This window comes from Anabrus simplex, chromosome 3, assembly GCF_040414725.1.
Source record: "Anabrus simplex isolate iqAnaSimp1 chromosome 3, ASM4041472v1, whole genome shotgun sequence".
Taxonomy (NCBI): Eukaryota; Metazoa; Arthropoda; class Insecta; order Orthoptera; family Tettigoniidae; genus Anabrus; species Anabrus simplex.
In genome coordinates, this window is record NC_090267.1 from 29,328,355 (window position 1) to 29,350,868 (window position 22,514).

The 22,514-nt window shown below is 43.0% G+C and overlaps 1 protein-coding gene across 3 annotated transcripts in view; it reads left to right on the plus strand.

Annotated features, from left to right (window-relative positions):
• Positions 1-22,514, plus strand: part of LOC136865874 (luciferin 4-monooxygenase) — a 137,611-nt gene that overhangs the window by 87,166 nt on the left and 27,931 nt on the right. The window contains exons 5-6 of one of the 3 annotated variants that reach the window (XM_068226980.1): positions 5,378-5,647; positions 22,195-22,422. In XM_068226980.1, coding sequence (XP_068083081.1) covers positions 5,378-5,647; positions 22,195-22,422 — 498 coding nt within the window. The remainder of the gene's footprint in view (positions 1-5,377; positions 5,648-22,194; positions 22,423-22,514) is intronic. The other 2 variants (XM_068226981.1, XM_068226982.1) reach the window with 2 other exon arrangements.

Consider the following 22,514-nt stretch of genomic DNA (forward strand, 5'->3'; position numbering starts at 1 on the left):
ATGTAAAGAAGTCGGAGGGATGGGAAAGCAATAAAGGTAAGCCTAATAGCAGGTAGAGCTGTTCAGATTACTTCAATTGTTTGCCCTTCAAGGAGGTAACGATGTGTAAATGTATTGAATATTAAATTTCTTATAACATAAGCTACCAAAATGGAAATTATCAATAAGATAAAAAGTTTGTGGTCATGGAAGAAAATCAGTCGTTCTATTAACGGAGAGGCACTATTTTGTAAATTTAAATTCGATCAAGTTCACATGTTCTAATACAACGGTGAAATTTATATGTAGAGCTTAAATCTACCGCACTATTCTGTAATATTAGTTAATATAGGTAATTCGGAGTAAGAGTGTTCAGGTGGAAGATAGGAATGATATCATTCTAATGAGGGAATAATACATTTCGGTTTGGAATTATGGTTTCTCAAATATTGAAAATACTTACTTACTTAATCCGTTTACCCTCCAGGGTTGCCTTTTTCCTCGGACATAGAGAGGGATCCCACCTCTACCGCCTCAAGAGCAGGATCCTGGAGCTTCAGAGTTAGGGTCGGGGGATACAACTTGGGAGAATGACCAGTACCTCGTCTAGGCGGCCTCACCTGCTATGCTGAACAGGAGCCTTGTAGGGAGATGGGAATATTTGAAGGGATAGACAAGAATAAAGGAAGGAAGCGGCCGTGGCCTTAAGTTAGGTACCATCCCGGCATTTGCCTGGAGGAGAAATGGGAAACCACGGAAAACCACTTCAGGATGACTGAGTTGGGAATCGATCCTTCCTCCACTCAGTAGACCTCCCGAGGCTGAGTGGACTACGTTCCAGCCCTCGTACCACTTTTTCAAATTTCGAGGCAGAGCCGAGAATCGAACCCGGGCCCCCAGGGGTGGCAGTAATCACATTAACCACTACACCACAGAGGCGGAAAGGCTATGTTTCCACCTGTAAATAATCCTGGATGCGCTCATTGGTGATTAAGTGGATGGTTGATTTTCAGTGGTATCTACTGATGAGCGGAAAGAGGTTACATAATGCTGCATTAACCTCTACTTCGCAATTCGTTTTGCGTCACTCTTTATGAGGCTTAAGACACAACTGTTCACTGGCCCGACTTTGTCCGGCTCCATGGCTAAATGATTAGCGTGCTGGCCTTCGGTCACAGGGGTCACTGTTGTATACAAGGAACTTGATATACAAAGCACTACACAAAAGTTTATTATTTGAAAATATTCATACAGTATGTACATAAAAGAAACAAAATTTGTCTTGATGTTTGTAGTGATGCACACGTTAATTAATAACATAAAAGTAACAGACTGTTGGTCTGGGAATTATTTACAATTATATACACTAATACTTGTATGTACATTGAGCTCTATCTTGATCAGATAGGCTGCTCGAATGAATGATTGTCCGTGAGAGCTGATGACTATCTGTAGTACGTAGAATTACAAGTGGGACTTGTAGTAAAGTCTGTAGTAGCAAAATGCTAGTTAGAAGTTGAGGAACTTGCAAGGAACTTGCGGTAAAGTTCATGAATAGCAGAATATCAGGATTGAAGTCGGAGAACTTGCAGGGAACTTGTGTTAAAGTTCATGAGTAGCAGAACGCTAGGACGGGATACAGGATACTTGAGGCTGTCCTGAGGTGACACCTCCCGACCAGAGTTAGTCCACCTGTTCAGAACACTTATTTAAGAGGGTACCTCCGTGTCTGACATACGGTGTAGTCTGATCGCGGGACACTGTGGGACTGCCTGGAGAGGAGAAATCGTCGCCCAATATATAGCGCTGGCTGACGTCACAGACGATTACGTCAATGCTCTGCCGTCCACCTCGTGGTATCTTGAAGCGTCCATGCTGGGCGGGCTGCGGAGGACACACACAACAGTCATCGGTTGGATTCCCGGCGAAGTCGGGAATTTTAACCATAATTAGTTTCCGCTAGCACGGAGGCTGGGTGTATGTGTCCTGTTCATCATCATTTCATCCTCATCATGAAGCGCAAGTTGCCTACGGGAGTCAATTCAAAAGACCTGCACCTGGCGAGCCGGACATTTCCTCGGACATTCCCGGCACTAAATGCCATACGCCATTCCATTGTTTTCCAAGGCCCGAGTGCAAAATCAAACGATACAGTCGCCACCTGGGCGACTGCCCTAAATGCAGATCATTAGTGATTGACTGATAATATTTCCGGATGAATGGCCTCTTTCTTGATACATTTTTCCCTTTCACGAAATGTGAAGTATTTCTTTATCAACAAGTGCACAAACTCCTACTGAGGTTTCCACCAGTAGCCTCGAGTGATCTCTGGTATTCTTGTTTTCCCAAAGTGAGACAAAGGAACTGAAACTAGGAAGGTGGGCTGAATCACCCGTTCATATACATTTTTTATCAGCGAAAAAAGAGCATAGTCTTTGGATACAAATCCTATATAGCAAATAATTAGGAAGAAAGGAGACAACACTTTTTATCTGCAGGTCTATATTGTGTATAGAAAATGTCGATTGGTATCGAATGTTTATCAAGGATATAAAATATGTATAACATCGAAATATAAAGTCATCGAAAAAATTCATCCCTCGAGAAATCATTACAAGAATCATTATTTAATACCGTGCAACTTCGCCTCTGGACTTGATAACCGCCTGCATCCGGCTAGGAACTGAGTGCACAAGATTGTGTTGGTACGACGCATCCCGGTCATGATTAAGCCACTCGCTGAGGATTTGATCGCGCAGTTCCACCAAATTGCGGGGATGCTGATATCTGCCTTTCACCCGCTGTTCCAACATGTCTCACACATTTTCAATGGGGTTCAAGTCAGGTGATTTTGCTGGCCAGTCGAGATGTAATGTGGCGAGAGAGTGTTCATAAAAGCAGTCACGTATGCGTCCAGTCCGATGGACTTTCCTGTCATCAACTTGTAAAATAGGGGTATTAGCGTACACATCATCCAGAATGTATAAATGTTAGTGGTCACCGCAGTGATCGAGCCCAGTCTTTGATACCAAAATCACCCCCGAAACATCACAGACCCACCTCTGGCTTGAGCATGACCTTGCACACATCCAGGATGAAATGCTTCAGTTGGCTTTCGATCCACTCGGTCAGAGGCAAAAACGTGATTCGTCAGAGAACATTGGGTTCCGCCAGTCAGCTACTGTTCACGTGCGATGATTTCTAGTCCATTAAAGGCGCGCGTCTTTATGTGCCTGCGTAAGCAATGGCCTCTTGCGAGGTGACCGCTCCAAATGTTCATTGCATGCAGTTCCCATCGCAGTGTTCTCTCGCTGGCAGGTTGCGATGGACCTTCATTCGCAAACTGCAGCAGTTCCTATCGGGTTTGGAAGCGATTTTGATTCACAAGCCGTGAAACGTGTCTCCCGTCACTCACAGTCAGGATCTCCTTCCGATAACAATTCTGACGTCGTGTTTCGTTGCCACGTGTAGTACACCACTGCTTGTAGACACGTGGAACAGTCCGCTGAGGAATACCAACGAGTACAGCAACATCATGCACCGTATGGTCATGGGTGAGGCCCTTTCTACCACTCTCTCACATCCTGTCCACTTCAAACATCGCTCCTGCCTTATGCTCACGTAGAAGCAGTGCGCGTGCGGTTGAGTAGGCGACTCGTTCGCTGCGCCATCTACAGCTTAAAACGTTGAGTGCCGAGCCGATTGTAGCACACTATTCCACTGGTGCCAGGCATGTTTTTGAATTGCATTCCGCTGGTGCCAAAGCAATTGTACGCGTTGTAGACTGTTTATATAATCTTGGGATGTATTTATATGATGTACTAAGTAAATTTTATCTCACCATACCATGGTCATGCGTGACGCCATATGGTGTCACATCAATTTTTAGGAAAGATAAAATATAGCGTGACGCCATATGGTGTCACACAATTTTTTGACATGGAATGTTCAATACGAATTTCCAATACGGGATATTTATTTCCTAATTCAAATTAACGCAATATTTATGAAAAACCTAGTAAAATGCAAAACAAGTACTTATATTGCATTACATATTGTTGTGAACAGTTTTCTGATAACTCTAAACAATGAAAATATGCGTCTCGGCATGCCCGAGTTCTTGTTACTCGTTGTAATTTTTCAAACCTTATCGGCATCGTTGTTCAAACATCGTCCTTTGTACACTTGTCTCATGTGCTGTTTTCATATTTACGTTTTGCACATCTGATCGGGAAGTTAAGGGAAACGCGCTAACTGTACGCTACCTGGCTGCTGGCGCAGCTCGACGCAGCTCGGTTGGTTCACGTCCGATGCTTCGCTCCTCCCTACCTCTCCGCCACACCCCGATACTCCCGTGGTACTTCTAATTTTATGACTATTTATTTGCTCAAATTTGGCGTTTAAACTTGCGCTGGGTACATGCAGTTTTCACCTTGGCATTCTACTGCCTCCCACGAATATTCCTACCAAATTTCAACCGAATCCCAGTGTAACACATGTATGTGTTCCCTCGTAAGATTATTACCAATATCTTCCATTTTTTTATATTTTTGCACAACTATATAAACTGAGTGATAATACGTACGTAAACGAGGAATAAACAAAGCCTGGCGCGCTTTCACCTGTGACAAAGACCACTGGCCAGTCAGTGGATTCGGAAGAATACTGTGGCGCCACATGGTGGCATACAGTAAAAATACATAGCTGGATTAGACCCTGAAGTTCGCCCTTCACTTAGTACCAATTTTACGCGCATAGATGTCACAGCTGATTATCTACGGCGCATCGCCTGAAACTCAACTGTGCCGCCATATGGCGTCACGCCAACTCTGATTTCAAGAACGGTGTGCCGCCATATGGCGTCACGCCATCTCAAATTTGTAGACCACCGTGACGCCATATGGCGATCCACCTGTGCGTGCGCACTAGACTGACACATTTCCTGTCACGTGAGCATATACATCACTGCTCATTAAAAATCCAACAAGGAATATTAAATATATTTTTTCTTGAGATAAACCTTCCAGGGAAACCGGGAATTCAAATATTTTTCTTGCTAGTTGTTTTACGTCGCACCGACACAGGTATGTCTTATGTCGACGATGGGAGAGGAAAGGGCTAGAAGTGGGAAGGCAGCGGCCGTGGCCTTAAGTAAGGTACAGCCCCAGCATCTGCCAGGTGTGAAAATGGGAAACCACGGAAAACCATTTTCAGGGCTGCCGATGGTAGAGTTCGAACCTACTATCTCCCGAATACTGGATACTGGCCGCACTTAAGCGACTGTAGCTATTGAGCTCAGTGGAATTCAAAGAAACATTACTTAAATGTCAAAATAAAAAGTCATGCTTTTATGAGCTAAATAGCGATATAATATACGATTTTATTATGATGATTTCAGGTGACATTCCCCCTCCTACCTCCCAACCACGCCGTTGCAGTTGCGAAGAGTTCTATAATAGATCACTACGACATCTCAAGTCTTCGGGGTCTCTTTGTTGGCGGTGCTTCAATGGGCAAGGAGACACAGCAACTGGTCGAACAGAGACTCAAGATTACCGTCGTTCAAGGCTATGGAATGACGGAGATCCTGTTCGCCATAAGAATGCTTCCCGATTTTGGCCACAAGGAAGGATCTTCTGGAAAGCCTGTCCGAAGAATCGTATGCAAGGTTCGTAGCTTTTAACCAGGCACAGACCATTATGTTCACTCTGTTATAGATATGTCACGTTGGCCTACGAATTTAATTTGTTTATTTGTCATTAACAGAGTGAATATTAATCCAATTACAGATTATGGAATAATACTAATAATAATATATAATATATAAAAATTTCGTGTGGCTATTTCTAGCCGAGTGCAGCCCTTGTAAGACAGACCCTCCGATGAGGGCGGGCGGCATCTGCAATGTGTAGGTAACTGCGTGTTATTGTGGTGGAGGATAGTGTTGTGTGTGGTATGTGAGTTGCAGGGATGTTGAGGACAGCACAAACACGCAGCCCCCGGGCCACTGGAGTTAACTAACGGAGGTTAAAATCCCCGACCCGGCCAGGAATCGAACCCGGGACCTTCTGAACCGAAGGCCAGTACGCTGACCATTCAGCCAACGAGTCGGACACTAATAATAATAATAATAATAATATCGCATATTGCAAAATTACACACTACAAGAGAGTTGTTTTGCCATAAGCTCTATACGCCTCGGAAACCATATCCCTTGGAGGTCATTCTAAAATTATAGAAATTGATAAGCAAGAAAGGAAAATTCTCCCGAAAATGTATGATCCCACGGGAGAAAATGGAAAGCGAATTAAGAGGAGAAGAGCGGATATCTACTCATTAACTGACAGGTTCATTGATGCCGTACACATGAGGCGCCTTGAATTCTATGGCCATATCTATCGGATGGACAGCGAGAGACTCTCCCAAAGGTTATTTAAGGTAATCAAAGAAGGTCAAAATAAACTGGCTAGAAGAAGCTAAGGCGGAGCTCCAGGAAATGAATAAAACGGATGACATCATAGAAGAACGTGGAGCCTTTAGGACGATAGTACCGAAGCAGACATTCGTGGAGAAAACTAAAAGAAAAATTGGTAGGAAGTGGTACGCTGAACGGAAGATGTAACACAGTGCATTCATGAAGAGTTCTTCGGAGGATAAGAAGGCGAAAACCATCAGGTCAACGAACAAGTTCAAAGGCGCGCTTTGAATGGAAATAACGAAGAAATAAGATATAATAATAATAATAATAATAATAATAATAATAATAATAATAATAATAATAATAATAATAATATAATAATAAACACCATATGTGGGGAAGATTGGTCTCCGTTATAAGCCTGGGAAGGCAACCAGTCTAAGGGAGAAAACCCTAAATAAACCTACCGGAGCTCACAACCTCGGTAGTATCTCGATCAGGGGGTTTAACCTCTGGTCTCCTAAGACAATTTTCAACGAAAGCATGGAGGACAAACTCACGGAAGTAACTACCCCAGGTGGTATCAAATCCACCTCCGCCTTTGGCGGTGTTAGTAGGCCTTCGGATTCTGGGGAGCCCACACCAACATGCTTTGAGGACGAGTCGGAGCGTCCTGGAACTACTAGCAATAAGATCCGATATAAGGAACATAACTATTTCGCCACATTGAACATCAACTCACTACTTAAGCTAGGCAAACTGAAGCATTTAACTGATACTTTGACTCACCACAAGATACTACTCACAGCAATACAGGAAACCAGGTATACAGATGAGAATGCCTTTGATTCGCAGGGGTACCGTATTTTTAAGGGAAAGGTAGGGCGCAGGAGAATGAAGAATGTGCCACACCTGGGGACTGGGTTCATTGTAAGCCATAAGATACTGGACTCGGTAATTGACTTCGACTCGCCCAATAGTCGAGTGTCCCTTCTAACCTTCCGGTGCACAAACAAGATATACACTGCAGTAAATGTTCACGCACCTATCAATGAGGACAATAAACGTAACCCTGAAAGTACCAACAAATTTTGGGAAGAACTAGAGGACATCATCAGCAAAGTCCCAGAGCGTCATACAATCATTCTACTCGGGGACTTCAACGCACAGTTAGGGAAAGAGCGCAAATTTAGAGACATTGTGGGAGAATACCCAGCTCACTTACGAACAAATAGAAATGGGGAGCGTCTAGTGGGACTCTGCAAAGCTTTCAACCTGGTAATGAAGTCAACGGCCTTTAAGAAACTACCAAGGAAACAGAAGACCTGGACGTCACCCAACAACCTCTTAGGGGAATTTCAGATAGATCATGTTGCCATTGCAAGGAAAGCCCATAGAGAGATCCAGAATGTAAGAGTGTTAAGAGGAGCGAATTTGGACTCCGACCACTACCTCTCCAAAATAAAGCTGAAATTTCTACCTAGGAACACTAAAAGAACCAAGTCAGTTAAACTTACTAAGTTTGATTTAGAAAAACTTGCAACTTGCAAACAGTTTACAGAGAAATTGGAAAGAATAGAATGCAGAGATTGGGATGAATTGAGGAAAAATCTAGTAAAAGTAGCAACAGAGACTGCGCCATTACTAAAACAGAAGAAGCATGCCTGGTGGACAGCTAGATGTGAAGAAGCGGTAATGCAGAGGTAGATGGCCTGGTTAAAGTGGAACTCACAGAAGACACAAGAAAACAGACAGAAGTTCATAGAGCAACGGAAGATAACTGCCAATATCATCAGACAAGTGAAACGGCAATTCACAAAAGACCAATTGACACAGTTGGATGATGACTTCAAGAAGAACAATACCAGAAACTTTTACAGAGGCTTTAAACGGAACGTTAGTCACTACAGTCCACCCAGTCTCCATTTCCGTGGACCAGATGGGAAGATAGCCTATAATGACACTGACAATTGCCACCTTCTCGCCAAGTACTTCGAGGATCTCCTTAATTGTGAATCACCTGATACCTTTTTTGTTTACCAAGACAACATCAAGCAACCAAACTCGCAACCACCATCCAAAGAAGAAGTAATACAAATCATCCAGTCTCTGAAAAACAACAAAGCATCCGGAGAAGATTCGATAGTAGCCGAACTATGGAAGCAGGCTGGAGACAAGACTGTAAGCAAGCTGACAGAAATTCTACAAAACATCTGGGAGACCGAAACATTACCTAGTGACTGGACCACTGCACTGATTCATCCCTTGCACAAGAAAGGAGACTTGACTGACATCAATAATTATCGAGGAATCTCATTGGTACCAGTCACATACAAAATTTTCTCTAAAGCCTTATTAAATAGAGCCGAACCTCAACTAGACCCACAATTAGGAGAGTACCAGGCAGGATTTAGAAAAGGACGCTCTTGTACAGAACAGATACTCAATCTGCAATCAGTATTACATCAAGCAAAAATGGCTGGTAAGAAATACGTTGTCATTTTCGTCGACTTTACAAAGGCGTATGACTCGGTAGACAGACCTACTCTTATGAAGATTTTGCAGGAACTAGGACTTGATGAGAAGACCCATAACCTAATCAAACCGACTTTAAGCAACACCAGGTCACGAGTAAAGTTCAGAGGAGTCATATCAGAAAGTTTTGAAATTAAATCAGGAGTGAGACAGGGAGATGGTCTGTCCCCTCTCCTCTTTAACTGTGCCTTGGAGAAAGTAATAAGAGAGTGGCGAAAGGAGTTAGCTAGAATGGAGATTCCAAGTGGCATTTATTTGGGACATAAGCGCAATGAGCTCAATGTTGACTGTCTGGCGTATGCCGATGATCTGGCCCTGATATCTAATTCAATAGAAACTTCAGTGAAACAACTAAATGTTCTCAGACAACAAGCAGCAAAGGTTGGGCTACATGTATCTCTCAAAAAAACACAATTCATCACGAACATCGGTGAATCTCCTTGTACGTTGCATCTGGAACAGGGAGAGATCAGGAAAACCAATAGGTTTAAGTACTTGGGAGAATGGTTGGAATCCAATCTCTCTGAAGGAACAGCTTTGTCAACTCGAGTTAACAGGCTTGAAATGGCCTACCAACTGACCAAGAATACGTATAATAAAAAGTGTCTCTCTCGTAATACTAAGATGAAGCACTACCAGACAGTCATCCGCCCTGAAGCCTTATATGCTTCAGAATGTCTAACATTCAACAGGAAGGGACTCATGGAAAAACTTGAAATCCAGGAAAGAAAGATAATGAGGAAGATACTGGGGCCAGTCAAGGAAGGGGACAGTTATAAAAGACGGCCTAACCAAGAGCTCTACAAGTACTGTGAAAGAATAACGAATGTAGCAAGGAAGAGACGCATAGCATTCTATGGGCACGTCTACAGGATGCATCCTACCAGGTTGACCAACCGGATTCTCAGCTACTGGCAAAATAGGAAGACCAAGTCACCATGGTTGATGGAAGTGAATAAAGATCTACAGGAACTGGGAATAACAGAAGGAATCTTAAAGGATCGTACAGCACTCAGGAAGATGCTTAAACATAAGAAGTTCCAGGACAGATTATCAACAAAGAAGACTGGCGCCCTTTGGACAAAGGAGAGGAAGGAGCAACACAGCCTGAGGATGCGCAACTACTGGGCAAACATCAAAGCCCATTCCAAAGTGCAATAGTTGAATGTCGTGGTCCTTAGCTGGCCTATACGAAACAAGAATAATAATAATAATAATAATAATAATAATAATAATAATAATAATAATAATAATAATAATAATAATGGATTTCCCCGATTCTTTTCAATACCGTCCTGGAAAAGGTAATAAGAGCATGGGTAGAAAGACTAAACAGAAAAGGGGACTCCATCATGAGGTATGGTCAGCATCAAAGGACAAATGGGTGTAAACAGTTTGGTATTTTCTGATAACATAGCAATCCTCTCTGAAAGCATAAAGACTGCCTTAGAACAAATCCCGAAAAAAACAAGTAGGAAAAGTTGTATTTCAGAAATCTTTTGAGAAGACTATTTTCATGACCACTGGTAGGGATCCACAGCGCTAAAAACAGAGTGCGGGGAAATCAATAACGTTAATAAATTTAAATACCTGGTGAAATAATTCAGATTAATGGACTTAATGAGGAAGCTAACCGCTCAAGAGCAAGAAAACTGGAACTAGGATACCAACTGACTAAAGATACCTACTGCACCGGTAATTGTATGTGGTAGGCAAAGAAGGTGCGGGCGAAAGGATCAATGCCATTTACCAGTAGGGCAATGAACATAATAGATAAATTAGCGCGGACCGGGGCTAATTGCTATGAGAAAAATTTATTCATTCGAACAAACTATTCACTATTCAGCCCCATAACCAAGCAACAGGTTTTCCAAAATTTTAAAGAGGAGGGCCTCCAACATTCGCTTTAACTCATTAGTAAAATTAAGTAAGAACATGAATTACACAAGTATTATATAAATTTTCTCTCTCTTATACAAGGAACGCTAAAATGCGCTTGAAGGTCGAACCCAGGAAGCAGAAGGCTTCCTGTCAAGGAAAGTTAACAGACATCAACCACGACCTTATAAAAATTCTCATTCCTTTGCAACCTTCGTGCATACCAAGCACTTAAAATATTTAGACACATTACTTCACTTCAAAGGGGTCGAAATGACATACTATGCTCAATCTTCGTAAAAAATCAAGTACAAACATATGAAACGGGGGCTCAGCCACCCATCAAACATTATAAAATCACTAGAACAAACTAGTAATGACCCAGTTAAAGCTGGCACATACAACGGTAGTTTACAACCGACTGCTTAATTCGAAAGAAGTTTGCCCGTAGGTAATCCTAGATATCATTTCAATGTGGTGATGCAAATTGCAATGATCACAAATAGTTCCTCGCTTTGTCTTTAAAAGTGTTTCGACAAGCCAACTTTCTACCTTCCATGCCCTTAGCAGTCCAGGGGTCGAGCAGGAAGTGGGCCCAGCCCGCACTAACGGCCAAGTCAAGTCGCTCGCACTCAGCGATGCAATCGCCGCAGAATATATGCAGCATGCGCAGACTCTTATTGGGCCAGCCAAGGGAGCCGGGGCGTGTCAGCGTGGACATGCAAGGAAGAAGTAGGCCAGCCAACATAAATGGAAAAGAGCGCTGCGGGGCGGAAGAAAACTTCCTTTACCCCGCAGCCATAAAGGGGAGAAAGGGGCAAGTTATACAATTTATTAAGAACACATAGAAAGATAGCACACAAATAATAGACCATTTAATTCAGAGCGACCTGCAGGAGCTTATAAAATGCGAAATAGACAAGGCGAACGGCGAGGCGGTGAAAATAATGGCATACCTACAATAATAAGAATCCCTTTAGGAAAACTAAAATCAAACACTACAACACAATAATCAATGAAAACCGGTGAAATAGAAGAGACAGAGGAAGGGAAAATGTTGAGGAAAATCTGGGGACTATTGAAAACGGAAGAAGGAGAGTTTAGAGTATAATGATCTATGCAAGGACGAAGAAAATGGAGGGATGTCAGACACGACTAAACATTTTTTGGTCACATAATGAGGATGGATACAAGCAGTTTATCAAAACGAGAGTGTAACCGTGTTTACAAGAGAAAGAATAGAAACCAGTGGATCCAAGGTGTGAAAGAATGTTTGACAGAAGATGCACTGCCTGACAGAAAAAATGTTAAGCACATAGAAGTAGTGGTTGAAAGTGAATGAACTACACTGACTGACAGAGCAAATGCAACACCAAGGAGGAGTGGTTCGAAAGGGATGAAAGTTGGGAAAAAAACAGAGACAGCACGGACGAATAATTGATGTTTATTTCAACCCGATATGCAGGTTACACAATGCGCACGGCATCGACTCAGTAGGATGTAGGACCACCGCGAGCGGCGATACATGCAGAAACACGTCGAGGTACAGAGTCAATAAGAGTGCGGATGGTGTCCTGAGGGATGGTTCTCCATTCTCTGTCAACCATTTGCCACAGTTGGTCGTCCGTACGAGGCTGGGGCAGAGTTTGCAAACGGCGTCCAATGAGATCCCACACGTGTTCGATTGGTGAGAGATCCGGAGAGTACGCTGGCCACGGAAGCATCTGTACACCTCGTAGAGCCTGTTGGAAGATGCGAGCAGTGTGTGGGCGGGCATTATCCTGCTGAAACAGAGCATTGGGCAGCCCCTGAAGGTACGGGAGTGCCACCGGCCGCAGCACATGCTGCACGTAGCGGTGGGCATTTAACGTGCCTTGAATACGCACTAGAGGTGACGTGGAATCATACGCAATAGCGCCCCAAACCATGATGCCGCGTTGTCTAGCGGTAGGGCGCTCCACAGTTACTGCCTGATTTGACCTTTCTCCACGCCGACGCCACACTCGTCTGTGGTGACTATCACTGACAGAACAGAAGCGTGACTCATCGGAGAACACGACGTTCCGCCATTCCCTCATCCAAGTCGCTCTAGCCCGGCACCATGCCAGGCGTGCACGTCTATGCTGTGGAGTCAATGGTAGTCTTCTGAGCGGACGCCGGGAGTGCAGGCCTCCTTCAACCAATCGATGGGAAATTGTTCTGGTCGATATTGGAACAGCCAGGGTGTCTTGCACATGCTGAAGAATGGCGGTTGACGTGAAGTGCGGGGCTGCCACCGCTTGGCGGCGGATGCGCCGATCCTCGCGTGCTGACGTCACTCGGGCTACGCCTGGACCCCTCGCACGTGCCACATGTCCCTGCGCCAACCATCTTCGCCACAGGCGCTGCACCGTGGACACATCCCTATGGGTATCGGCTGCGATTTGACGAAGCGACCAACCTGCCCTTCTCAGCCCGATCACCATGCCCCTCTTATCAATCAATCAATACTGATCTGCATTTAGGGCAGTCGCCTAGGTGGCAGATTCCTTTCTGTTGCTTTCCTAGCCTTTTCCGAAATGATTTCAAAGAAATTGGAAATTTATTGAACATCTCCCTTGGTAAGTTATTCCAATCCCTAACCCCCCTTCCTATAAATGAATATTTGCCCAAGTTTGTCCTCTTGAATTCCAACTTTATCTTCTTATCGTGATCTTTCCTACTTTTATAAACGCCATTCAAACCTATTCGTCTACTAATGTCATTCCACGCCATCTCTCCGCTGACAGCTCGGAACATACCACTTAGTCGAGCAGCTCTTCTTCTTTCTCTCAATTCTTCCCAACCCAAACATTGCAACATTTTTGTAACGCTACTCTTTTGTCGGAAATCACCCAGAACTAATCGAGCTGCTTTTCTTTGGATTTTTTCCAGTTCTTGAATCAGGTAATCCTGGTGAGGGTCCCATACACTGGAACCATACTCTAGTTGGGGTCTTACCAGAGACTTATATGCCCTCTCCTTTACATCCTTACTACAACCCCTAAACACCCTCATAACCATGTGTAGAGATCGGTACCCTTTATTTACAATCCCATTTATGTGATTTCCCCAGTGAAGATCTTTCCTTATATTAACACCTAGATACTTACAATGATTCCCAAAAGGAACTTTCACCCCATCAACGCAGTAATTAAAACTGAGAGGACTTTTCCGATTTGTGAAACTCACAACCTGACTTTTAACCCCGTTTATCAACATACCATTGCCTGCTGCCCATCTCACAACATTTTCGAGGTCACGTTGCAGTTGCTCACAATCTTGTAACTTATTTATCACTCTATAGAGAATAACATCATCCGCAAAAAGCCTTACCTCCGATTCCACTCCTCTACTCATATCATTTATATATATAAGAAAACATAAAGGTCCGATAACACTGCCTTGAGGAACTCCCCTCTCAACTATTACAGGGTCAGACAAAGCTTCACCTACTCTAACTCTCTGAGATCTATTTTCTAGAAATATAGCAACCCATTCAGTCACTCTTTTGTCTAGTCCAATTGCACTCATTTTTGCCAGTAGTCTCCCATGATCCACCCTATCAAATGCTTTAGACATGTCAATCGCGATACAGTCCATTTGATCTCCAGAATCCAAGATATCTGCTATATCTTGCTGGAATCCTACAAGTTGAGCTTCAGTGGAGTAACCTTTCCTAAAACCGAATGGCCTTCTATCGAACCAGTTATTCATTTCACAAACATGTCTAATATAATCAGAAAGAATGCCTTCCCAGAGCTTACATACAATGCATGTCAAACTCACTGGCCTGTAATTTTCAGCTTTATGTCTATCACCCTTTCCTTTATACACAGGAAATGCCTCCGTTGACGGCGGCCTGGCATTCTTAGCTATACACGTGTCCTGTGGCACACGACAACACGTTCTACAATGACTGTCGGCTGAGAAATCACGGTACGAAGTGGGCCATTCGCCAACGCCGTGTCCCATTTATCGTTCGCTACGTGCGCAGCACAGCGGCGCATTTCACATCATGAGCATACCTCAGTGACGTCAGTCTGCCCTGCAATTGGCATAAAGTTCTGACCACTCCTTCTTGGTGTTGCATTTGCTCTGTCAGTCAGTGTACATATGATGAAAGACCATGTACCTTTTTGAGCTGATTACAGTATGGGTATGGTACGCCAAGTATTGCGGGATCCCGTAACGCGGCTCACGCCATCCGCGAAAATGTACTGGAGACTCTACATCCTGTGAGTTCCCGCGCTGTTAATCGAAGAATGTTGCAGGTAGAATGTTGGCGCCAGCTCAGTAGGGTGTCGAACCCTTCCCCACCCTGGCCGTAATGCACGTCCTCCACACTTGTTGCAGCTGTCCCTCCACATCCCGCAGGTTGGTACTGGGATTCATCCCACACGTGTTCAATGATGGAGAGGTCCTGGGATCTTGCTGGCCACAGGAGGACTTCAGCATGTTCTACGCAGTCCATAGACACATGTGATGTGTGTGGACGTGCGTTATCTGGTTGGAACACTGTCCCAGGGTGCTGTGCCATAAGGGGTAGGGCGTGCGGACACAGAATATCTGTTACGTATCGCTGTGCCGTCAAAGTCTGCCGAAGCACTATTATAGGTGACGTGAACGCATATCTATGGTTCCCCACACCATGATGCCAGGGATTACGCCTGTGTGTCTTTCCACAGTAGGGGGAGGATCTGCACTTTGGCCTCGACGTCGCCAAAGCCGCACACGATGGTCATCGGAGTTTGTGGAGAAGCGGGACTCCTCACTGAACATGGTGCGATGCGAGTCGTGTTCTGTTCATGTCTCCCGGGCAAGGCACCACTTCAAACGCAGGCGATGGTTTCCAGGTGTCAGTGGCAACCGACGCATGGGGGGTAGGACCCCAATGTGGTGGATGCGAGTCTTCGATTCACCGCGCGGGAACTCACAGGATGTAGAGTCTCCAGTACATTTTCGCGAATGGCATAAGCCGCGTTATGGGATCCCGCAATACTTGGCGTACCATACGACGGTCTTCCCTCGGGATGGTGTTTCCTGGTCGACCCGAACCTGGTGCTCATCATGTACCCACTGAGTGCAACATGGGGCCACTGTGACATCAGAATGGTCCACATGCCTGGCAATTTCACGATACGACCAACCAGCCTCGTCCTATCCCACAGTGCGGCCCCTGTCAAACGCTGTCAATTGGTGGATAGACTGTTTAACGCGTCTGAGAGGCATCGCGGGTGCTTCGTACTGTGTAGTCCTCTCTGCACGTCTTGCTTAACTGTCTGACTCACAGCTGTTGACTGGTACCTAACAACTTATCAACAACACGACTGTGCCATTATGAATGCACTCTGGTGGGCGTTCTACACATTACAAGCTGCCTCTGTGGATCAGCGGTAGAGTGTCGGCCTCCGGATCCCAAGATAGCGGGTTCAAACCCGGCAGAGGTAGTCGGATTTTTGAAGGGCGGAAAAAAGTCCATTCGACACTCCATGTCGTACGATGTCGGCATGTAAAAGATCTCTGGTGACACATTTGGTGTTTACCCGACAAAATTCATTACAAATCTCAGCCATAGACGCCCAAGAGAGTTTCGGTTTACTCGGTCTGCCATCTAGTGGTGGCCTAGAGTAAAACGGAACGTCGAAATTGACGAGCAGACAGCCAGATGGCGTCAAATTGAAATGTCTGCACACGGTAGCTGAGGCCATACGATTATTATTATTATTATTACACATTACAGATCCCTGTAAATCTAATAATTTACTCACACATCAATGGTATGCATATATTCTAAAGTGGGATAATATTGGACCATTCCCTCTGGATGCTTAATTTTATTTGTCAGGCAGTATATAATACAAGACAGAACAACTGCAATGCATCTCAGGGCTAGGATAGAGCATACTTTGTTTACTTTATGTGTTTTTTGGATGAAAGATAAATAATTTTTTTGCTATTTACTGCATGATTTTCTAACCACTAGAGTGATTTTTAGGAAACTCTTATGAGAAAACAACAACAGTGATGGAGATTTAACAACAAATAACAAAAAGACAAACAGCCAAATCAAGATTTCGGACGGTTACAGGCGTGTTGTGTGTTTCTGTCGTCCAAGTGCTTTCATCACGGTTACGTATGAACGAAATTGAACCGACTAGCGTATACTTTGATGCTAAGTGCGGTATAACTTGTTGGGAGGATATACTCCCCAATAATAAGTTGCAAATGAGTGCCCACGTGCTGTTTATTGACGGCAAGCAGCAGCGAATGGCGTCCAGTCAGCGTGTAAAGCACAAGCCTTAGGTCAGTGGCACATGTACCCCCATAGTGACGCTGTACATAGTCTGCTGTTATCTGCCCCGGACGAGGTAAAAGTATGGCTCACAGATCTCCGAGAAACCCTGGCTAGAATCAATCGCGTAGCAAAACAAAATGACACTATTACCGTGTACGGTGATTTCAATATAAGCCAATGAGCCTGGGCCTGAGACGATTCGGGATCTATTAATCCTATCCTCACCCACGTCAACGAGGAAGCCCGATTTCTTTTAGAGATCACAAATGAATTTAACCTTCGCCCAGTTTGCAGTTTTCCAGCACGAGGAAGTAACTTCCTGGACCTTGCTTTTTCGTGTCTGAAAAAGTCATTAATAATACCCTGTGTGAAGCAACAGAATAGTTCATACAATCAGATCATTCTGTGCTTGAGCTCAGACATCATATTTCCCGTGTTCCTCGTTTACCACAGACTACAAAATCATTATTCGTATGGACAAAAGCAGACTTACTTGATCTACGAAATATCTTATCCCGCTGTCCGTGTAATTTGCTCGAATCCTGTCCATCTCTTGATGCCGCAGTTGACTTCTTTTATGACTTACCGCACAGTGCTCTTAAGGACGCCATACCTTCCCGCATAATGAAGACTAGGCATCTTCCGTCTTGGTATGATCCCGAACTTACAGACAAAATGAGGGCAAAGGAAAGAGAAAGGAAACGCGCTGCAAAGTCTTCACTTCCTTCAGATTACATCGAATTCGCGGCGCTAAGAAAGGAATACAAACAAATGCAGCAGAGAAAGTACAAGGATTATGTCGGATCTGTTGAGGAAGATATTATCAGACACCCACAAAGATTTTGGAAATTTATTAATTGCAAAACAAAATTTAGGTGGCTACCCTCTATGATGATTAATGAAGACAAGGAAATTAGCTCACTGAAGGATGTTCTGGATAATTTTGCTGACACTTTCAAAACATCCCATCCACCCAGTGTTCCCTGTAATTCTGACACCGAACAATTCGAGGAAATTAACTTATCATCAGTGGCAACTTCGGCATCAGAAGTCTGCAACATCTTGAAGTCGATGGATACGAAGAAGTCATGTGGTCCAGATCACATTCCAGGAATTGTGTTACGTGAGTATGCTGAGGAGCTGGCAACCCCATTAGCCACGATAATCAACTGGTCTCTTCGTGCAGGCAATTTCCCGTCCGAGTGGAAGAAAGGATATGTTATTCAAGTCTTTAAGAAAGGTTACAGATCTTTATTTGTCAATTACAGACCAGTAGTTCTTCTTTCACTAATTTCCAAAGTAGCGGAAAGAATCGTGTACAAAGCCTTGTATAGTGCAATCAGAGGTTTAATTAATATTAACCATCATGGTTTTGTCCAGAAACGCTCAACTACCACCAATCTTGCTGTGCACTCCTACTTCATATCTATCGCTCTGGACAATTGCAAGCAGGTTGATGCCTTGTACACGGACTTTTCCAAGGCTTTCGACTCTGTGCAGCATAATGCTCTTCGGACTAAGTTGTCAGCATATGGCATTCAAGGAAGCTTGCTTGAATAGTTTATAGGCTATCTTTACGAGAGGAGGTATTCAGTAAAATACGAGGGTATCATTTCTCGTCATTATCAGCCCTTATCTGGCGTTCCACAAGGTTCACTACTGGGACCTTTGTGTTTACTTCTATTTGTTAATGATCTGCCATCACAAATCCATTAGAGCAACTACCTGCTCTATGCTGATGACCTTAATCTCAACAGGGTAATTAAAAATGAGTGGCTGTGAATTGTTACAGTATTATATAAATAATATCAGTAATTCGTGCTAAGATGGCATTTAACCATAAATATTTCAAAGTGCAGTGCATCATGCTTCACTAGAAAATCGCAAGTCAATATATTCAATTATCATATAAAGGATCAAGAAATGAAGCATGTTAATATAATTAACGATCTTGGTATTACCTTTAGCAATCAAATATGTCTATCTTTCTATGAGCATGTGTTAAATATCGTTAAATATCATTTAAAACGTTAGGTTTTCTGAAAAGAAATTGCAAGAGTTTTAATGCTGTTGTCCCAACGAAAACCCTGTATTTCTCGCTTATACGATCTAGTCTAGAATACTGCTCTGAAATGTGGTTCCCCTCATAGCAATACTTAGTTAATGCCATAGAACGAGTACAGATCAGATTCTCAAAATGGATCAGTAAAAAATGTTTGGGTATCAAGCTTTCATCGATAGATTATGATTTCTTTGGTACAAACATGTGTATTGAGTCTCTTAGAGCTAGGCGCAGGGATGTCAACGCACGTTTCCAACACAAGTGTATAGGTAATTTCCTTGATTGTCCCAATTTACTTCAGTTGCTACCAATTCATGTTCCTTCCCGCACCACCCGACAGACTGTCACCCTGCACTTACCCAGGTGCAGAACAGAATCACACAGGAACTCTTGGTTTATGCAGGCCCTAAGATCCCTGAACGAAATTAGCGGGATGGTGGATATATTTCACTCGTCAGCTAGTGAAATTCGCAGACATCTTATGGACGCTTCATAGACAGTGTGTTCCTTGTATCATGTTCTGTGCATTTGGTAACCGAAAGTTATACTTCCTTTCTTCGATAATTTCAAATGTATAAACACTTTTCTGTTTTCATTTCTTCCTTAGGTGTTTTATAAATACATATTCTTGAGGACTTTCCAAATACCGGGTTTCTTGTTTTTTTACATATCCTGTAGATATACCGGTACTCATTTTCAAAATTCACGCACGTTTTCAATTCTTTTCAACCCCTGAAGTGGATTTTCCGAAAACAAAAATACGTGTTCCTTTATTTTAAAAAAGATTCAAAATACAGTACCAAATTTCAGGTCTGTAACATCTTCAGTTTTTGAGATATATGTATCCACATAAAATGAATTCAACTTCTTTTTGCCTTTTTTTTCCACCCCCTCTCCATTTAAGTAAACTTTCCGAAAAAAGTATGTGTTTCTGTTTTTTAAAGAGGATTCAAAGTACTAACTTTCACGTCTGTAACATCTCCAGTTTCTGGGATATAAGTATCCTCTTAAACAGAATTCACTCCTTCTTTACGTATTTTCACCCCTCACCCCCAAGTCGATTTTTAAAAGAGATTCCAAACACCAATTTTGATATCTGTTACCATCAATGTTTGAGATCCACAAAAGAATAATTCAATTTTTTCACTTCCTTTCACCCTCCCTCCTTAAGTGAATTTTCCGAAAACAAAAATACGTGTTTATTTATAAAGGAGCTTTTAATTACCAATATCACGACTGTAATATCTTCAGTTTTAGAGATATGTGCCCTCATAAAAGGAATTCAATTCCTTTTCACCCCTTACCCCAAGTTTATTTTCCCCTTATAATTCGCGTTTCTGTATTTTAAAAGAGATTAAAATACCAATTTTCACGTCTGCATCAACTTTGGTTTTCATAAGATATAAGTATCCTCATACAAATAATTCAGTAAAAGTTTCAATTCTTTCACCCCCTTAATTGAATTTAGCGAAATCAAAGGAATATGTGTTACTTTACTTTTTAAGGGAATTCCAAACACCAATTTTCATGTCTGCAACATCTGTAGTTTTTGAGATATAAGTAGACTCATAGTTATAAACAATATTATTCGCCCTGTATAAAATTGTAGTTTAGGGGAAGGCATTTAAAATTTATTTTTTAAATACCTATGTTATTGGACCTATCAAAAAGTACTACATAACAAAAGTTATAGGGAACACAATTTCCGACCACTTATGTTTTATTCAATTTTACCGTACCGACTGTGATCAGAGTGGTATTTCGGAGTCGGAAGAAAACTACAATATTGAAAGCGCATAACATTGATCAACAATAACATTACATTGACCATTGTTTGTGGTGATGTTCTTTATCTCTTATGCTGACATTGAACTCCGATAGATGGGATTACTGCTGCGTACCGAGTATAAGTGCCTGACATTGGCGGGAAATAGCTGGGGAGTTAGAAAACTTTCTTCTTTAGCATGTCATTCCTCTGGTTCATACATTTTCTGGTACCGTACTGCTGGTACGTAACTCACTGGTCCATCATAGTATTCTAGATATTCGATCCCTACTCAGACGCGCTGTTTTGATTGACCAGAGGCTCACTTAGTAGTAGCAGTATGACCTGGTCTAGAATTACAATATAGGCATATTTCTACTTATAGCACCACAATTCACTAAATAACTCATCTCTGAAATGAGCCGTTCCTTAAAAATAGCTTCTTCTTCTTCTTCACTTTTATTAATTCTACTTTCATTTTATTCAAAATTAGCAGTGGCTTGGAGGAAAAAATTGCCTCCAAGTCAGATAGAGTTTTGCGCCGCCAGTGTAGTGAATTGAGATTTTCCGACTCATCGGGTACTCCTAGGAAATAGATTAGTAAAAGGGCATAGTTTTTGCCCTGGGACTCTCCACTCTTCGATACCAGCCCCCCAGAAAAAAGACTAGGAGTGTTCACGGATCACGGCTGTCTGCGGCCTAGTCATTCCAGCTCTGGAACTTCGGGCTGTTATATCGGCAGCGTAGTACTGTACGTTAAAAGTGAGAAAATGTGTGGTTTCTCATTTGATCGAATATTTTATGTGAAATGATTGCTTTTACTAGCGCCATTCCTACTGACGCCGTTTTAATGAATTATGTTCATTTCAGTTAGGAAAACCATTAAGACAGTCTTTCTGAGGATGTAAAAAGGCAGGTGAAGAGTGAGTGTCAGCCATTATAATGCAATTTCCTAACGTAATTGTGACTGATGGTAGGCAAGCGGGCCTACCACTACAATGAAAATTCCCTAACGCAGACTTCACATGAGAAAAGATGTTTGATGATTTCTCCGTCGTGTTTCTAGGGTAACGTTGAGAGCTTTGCAATTTAGTACAATCTTGCTCACAACGTGTACACTACCTAACCTAGAATTCTGTATAGAATGTAGAATTCCGTAGCGAGTTGCGGGTACATCAGCTAGCATATATACATATTAGAACTTATCCTTGAGCTCCAGGAATATTGATATTCTTGTTCAGGTTGTGGATGAGGACACAGGCCGAGCAGTGGGGCCGTACGTGGAGGGCGAGCTCTGCATGAAGGGCCCGACACTCACCAAGGGCTACTACCGTAACCCCGAGGCTACGGCCGCCGCCATCGACAAAGACGGCTGGCTCCACTCTGGAGATGTGGCGTACTACGATGATGAGGGCTTCTTCTACATCGTCGACAGAATTAAGGACCTCATAAAATACAGAGGAAACCACGTAAGTAAACAGTCGAATATTAAGTTACTACTAAAGTACTTTGTACGATCTCCAAGTATGTAACTGATCAGGGGTCAACAATTCGACATTGT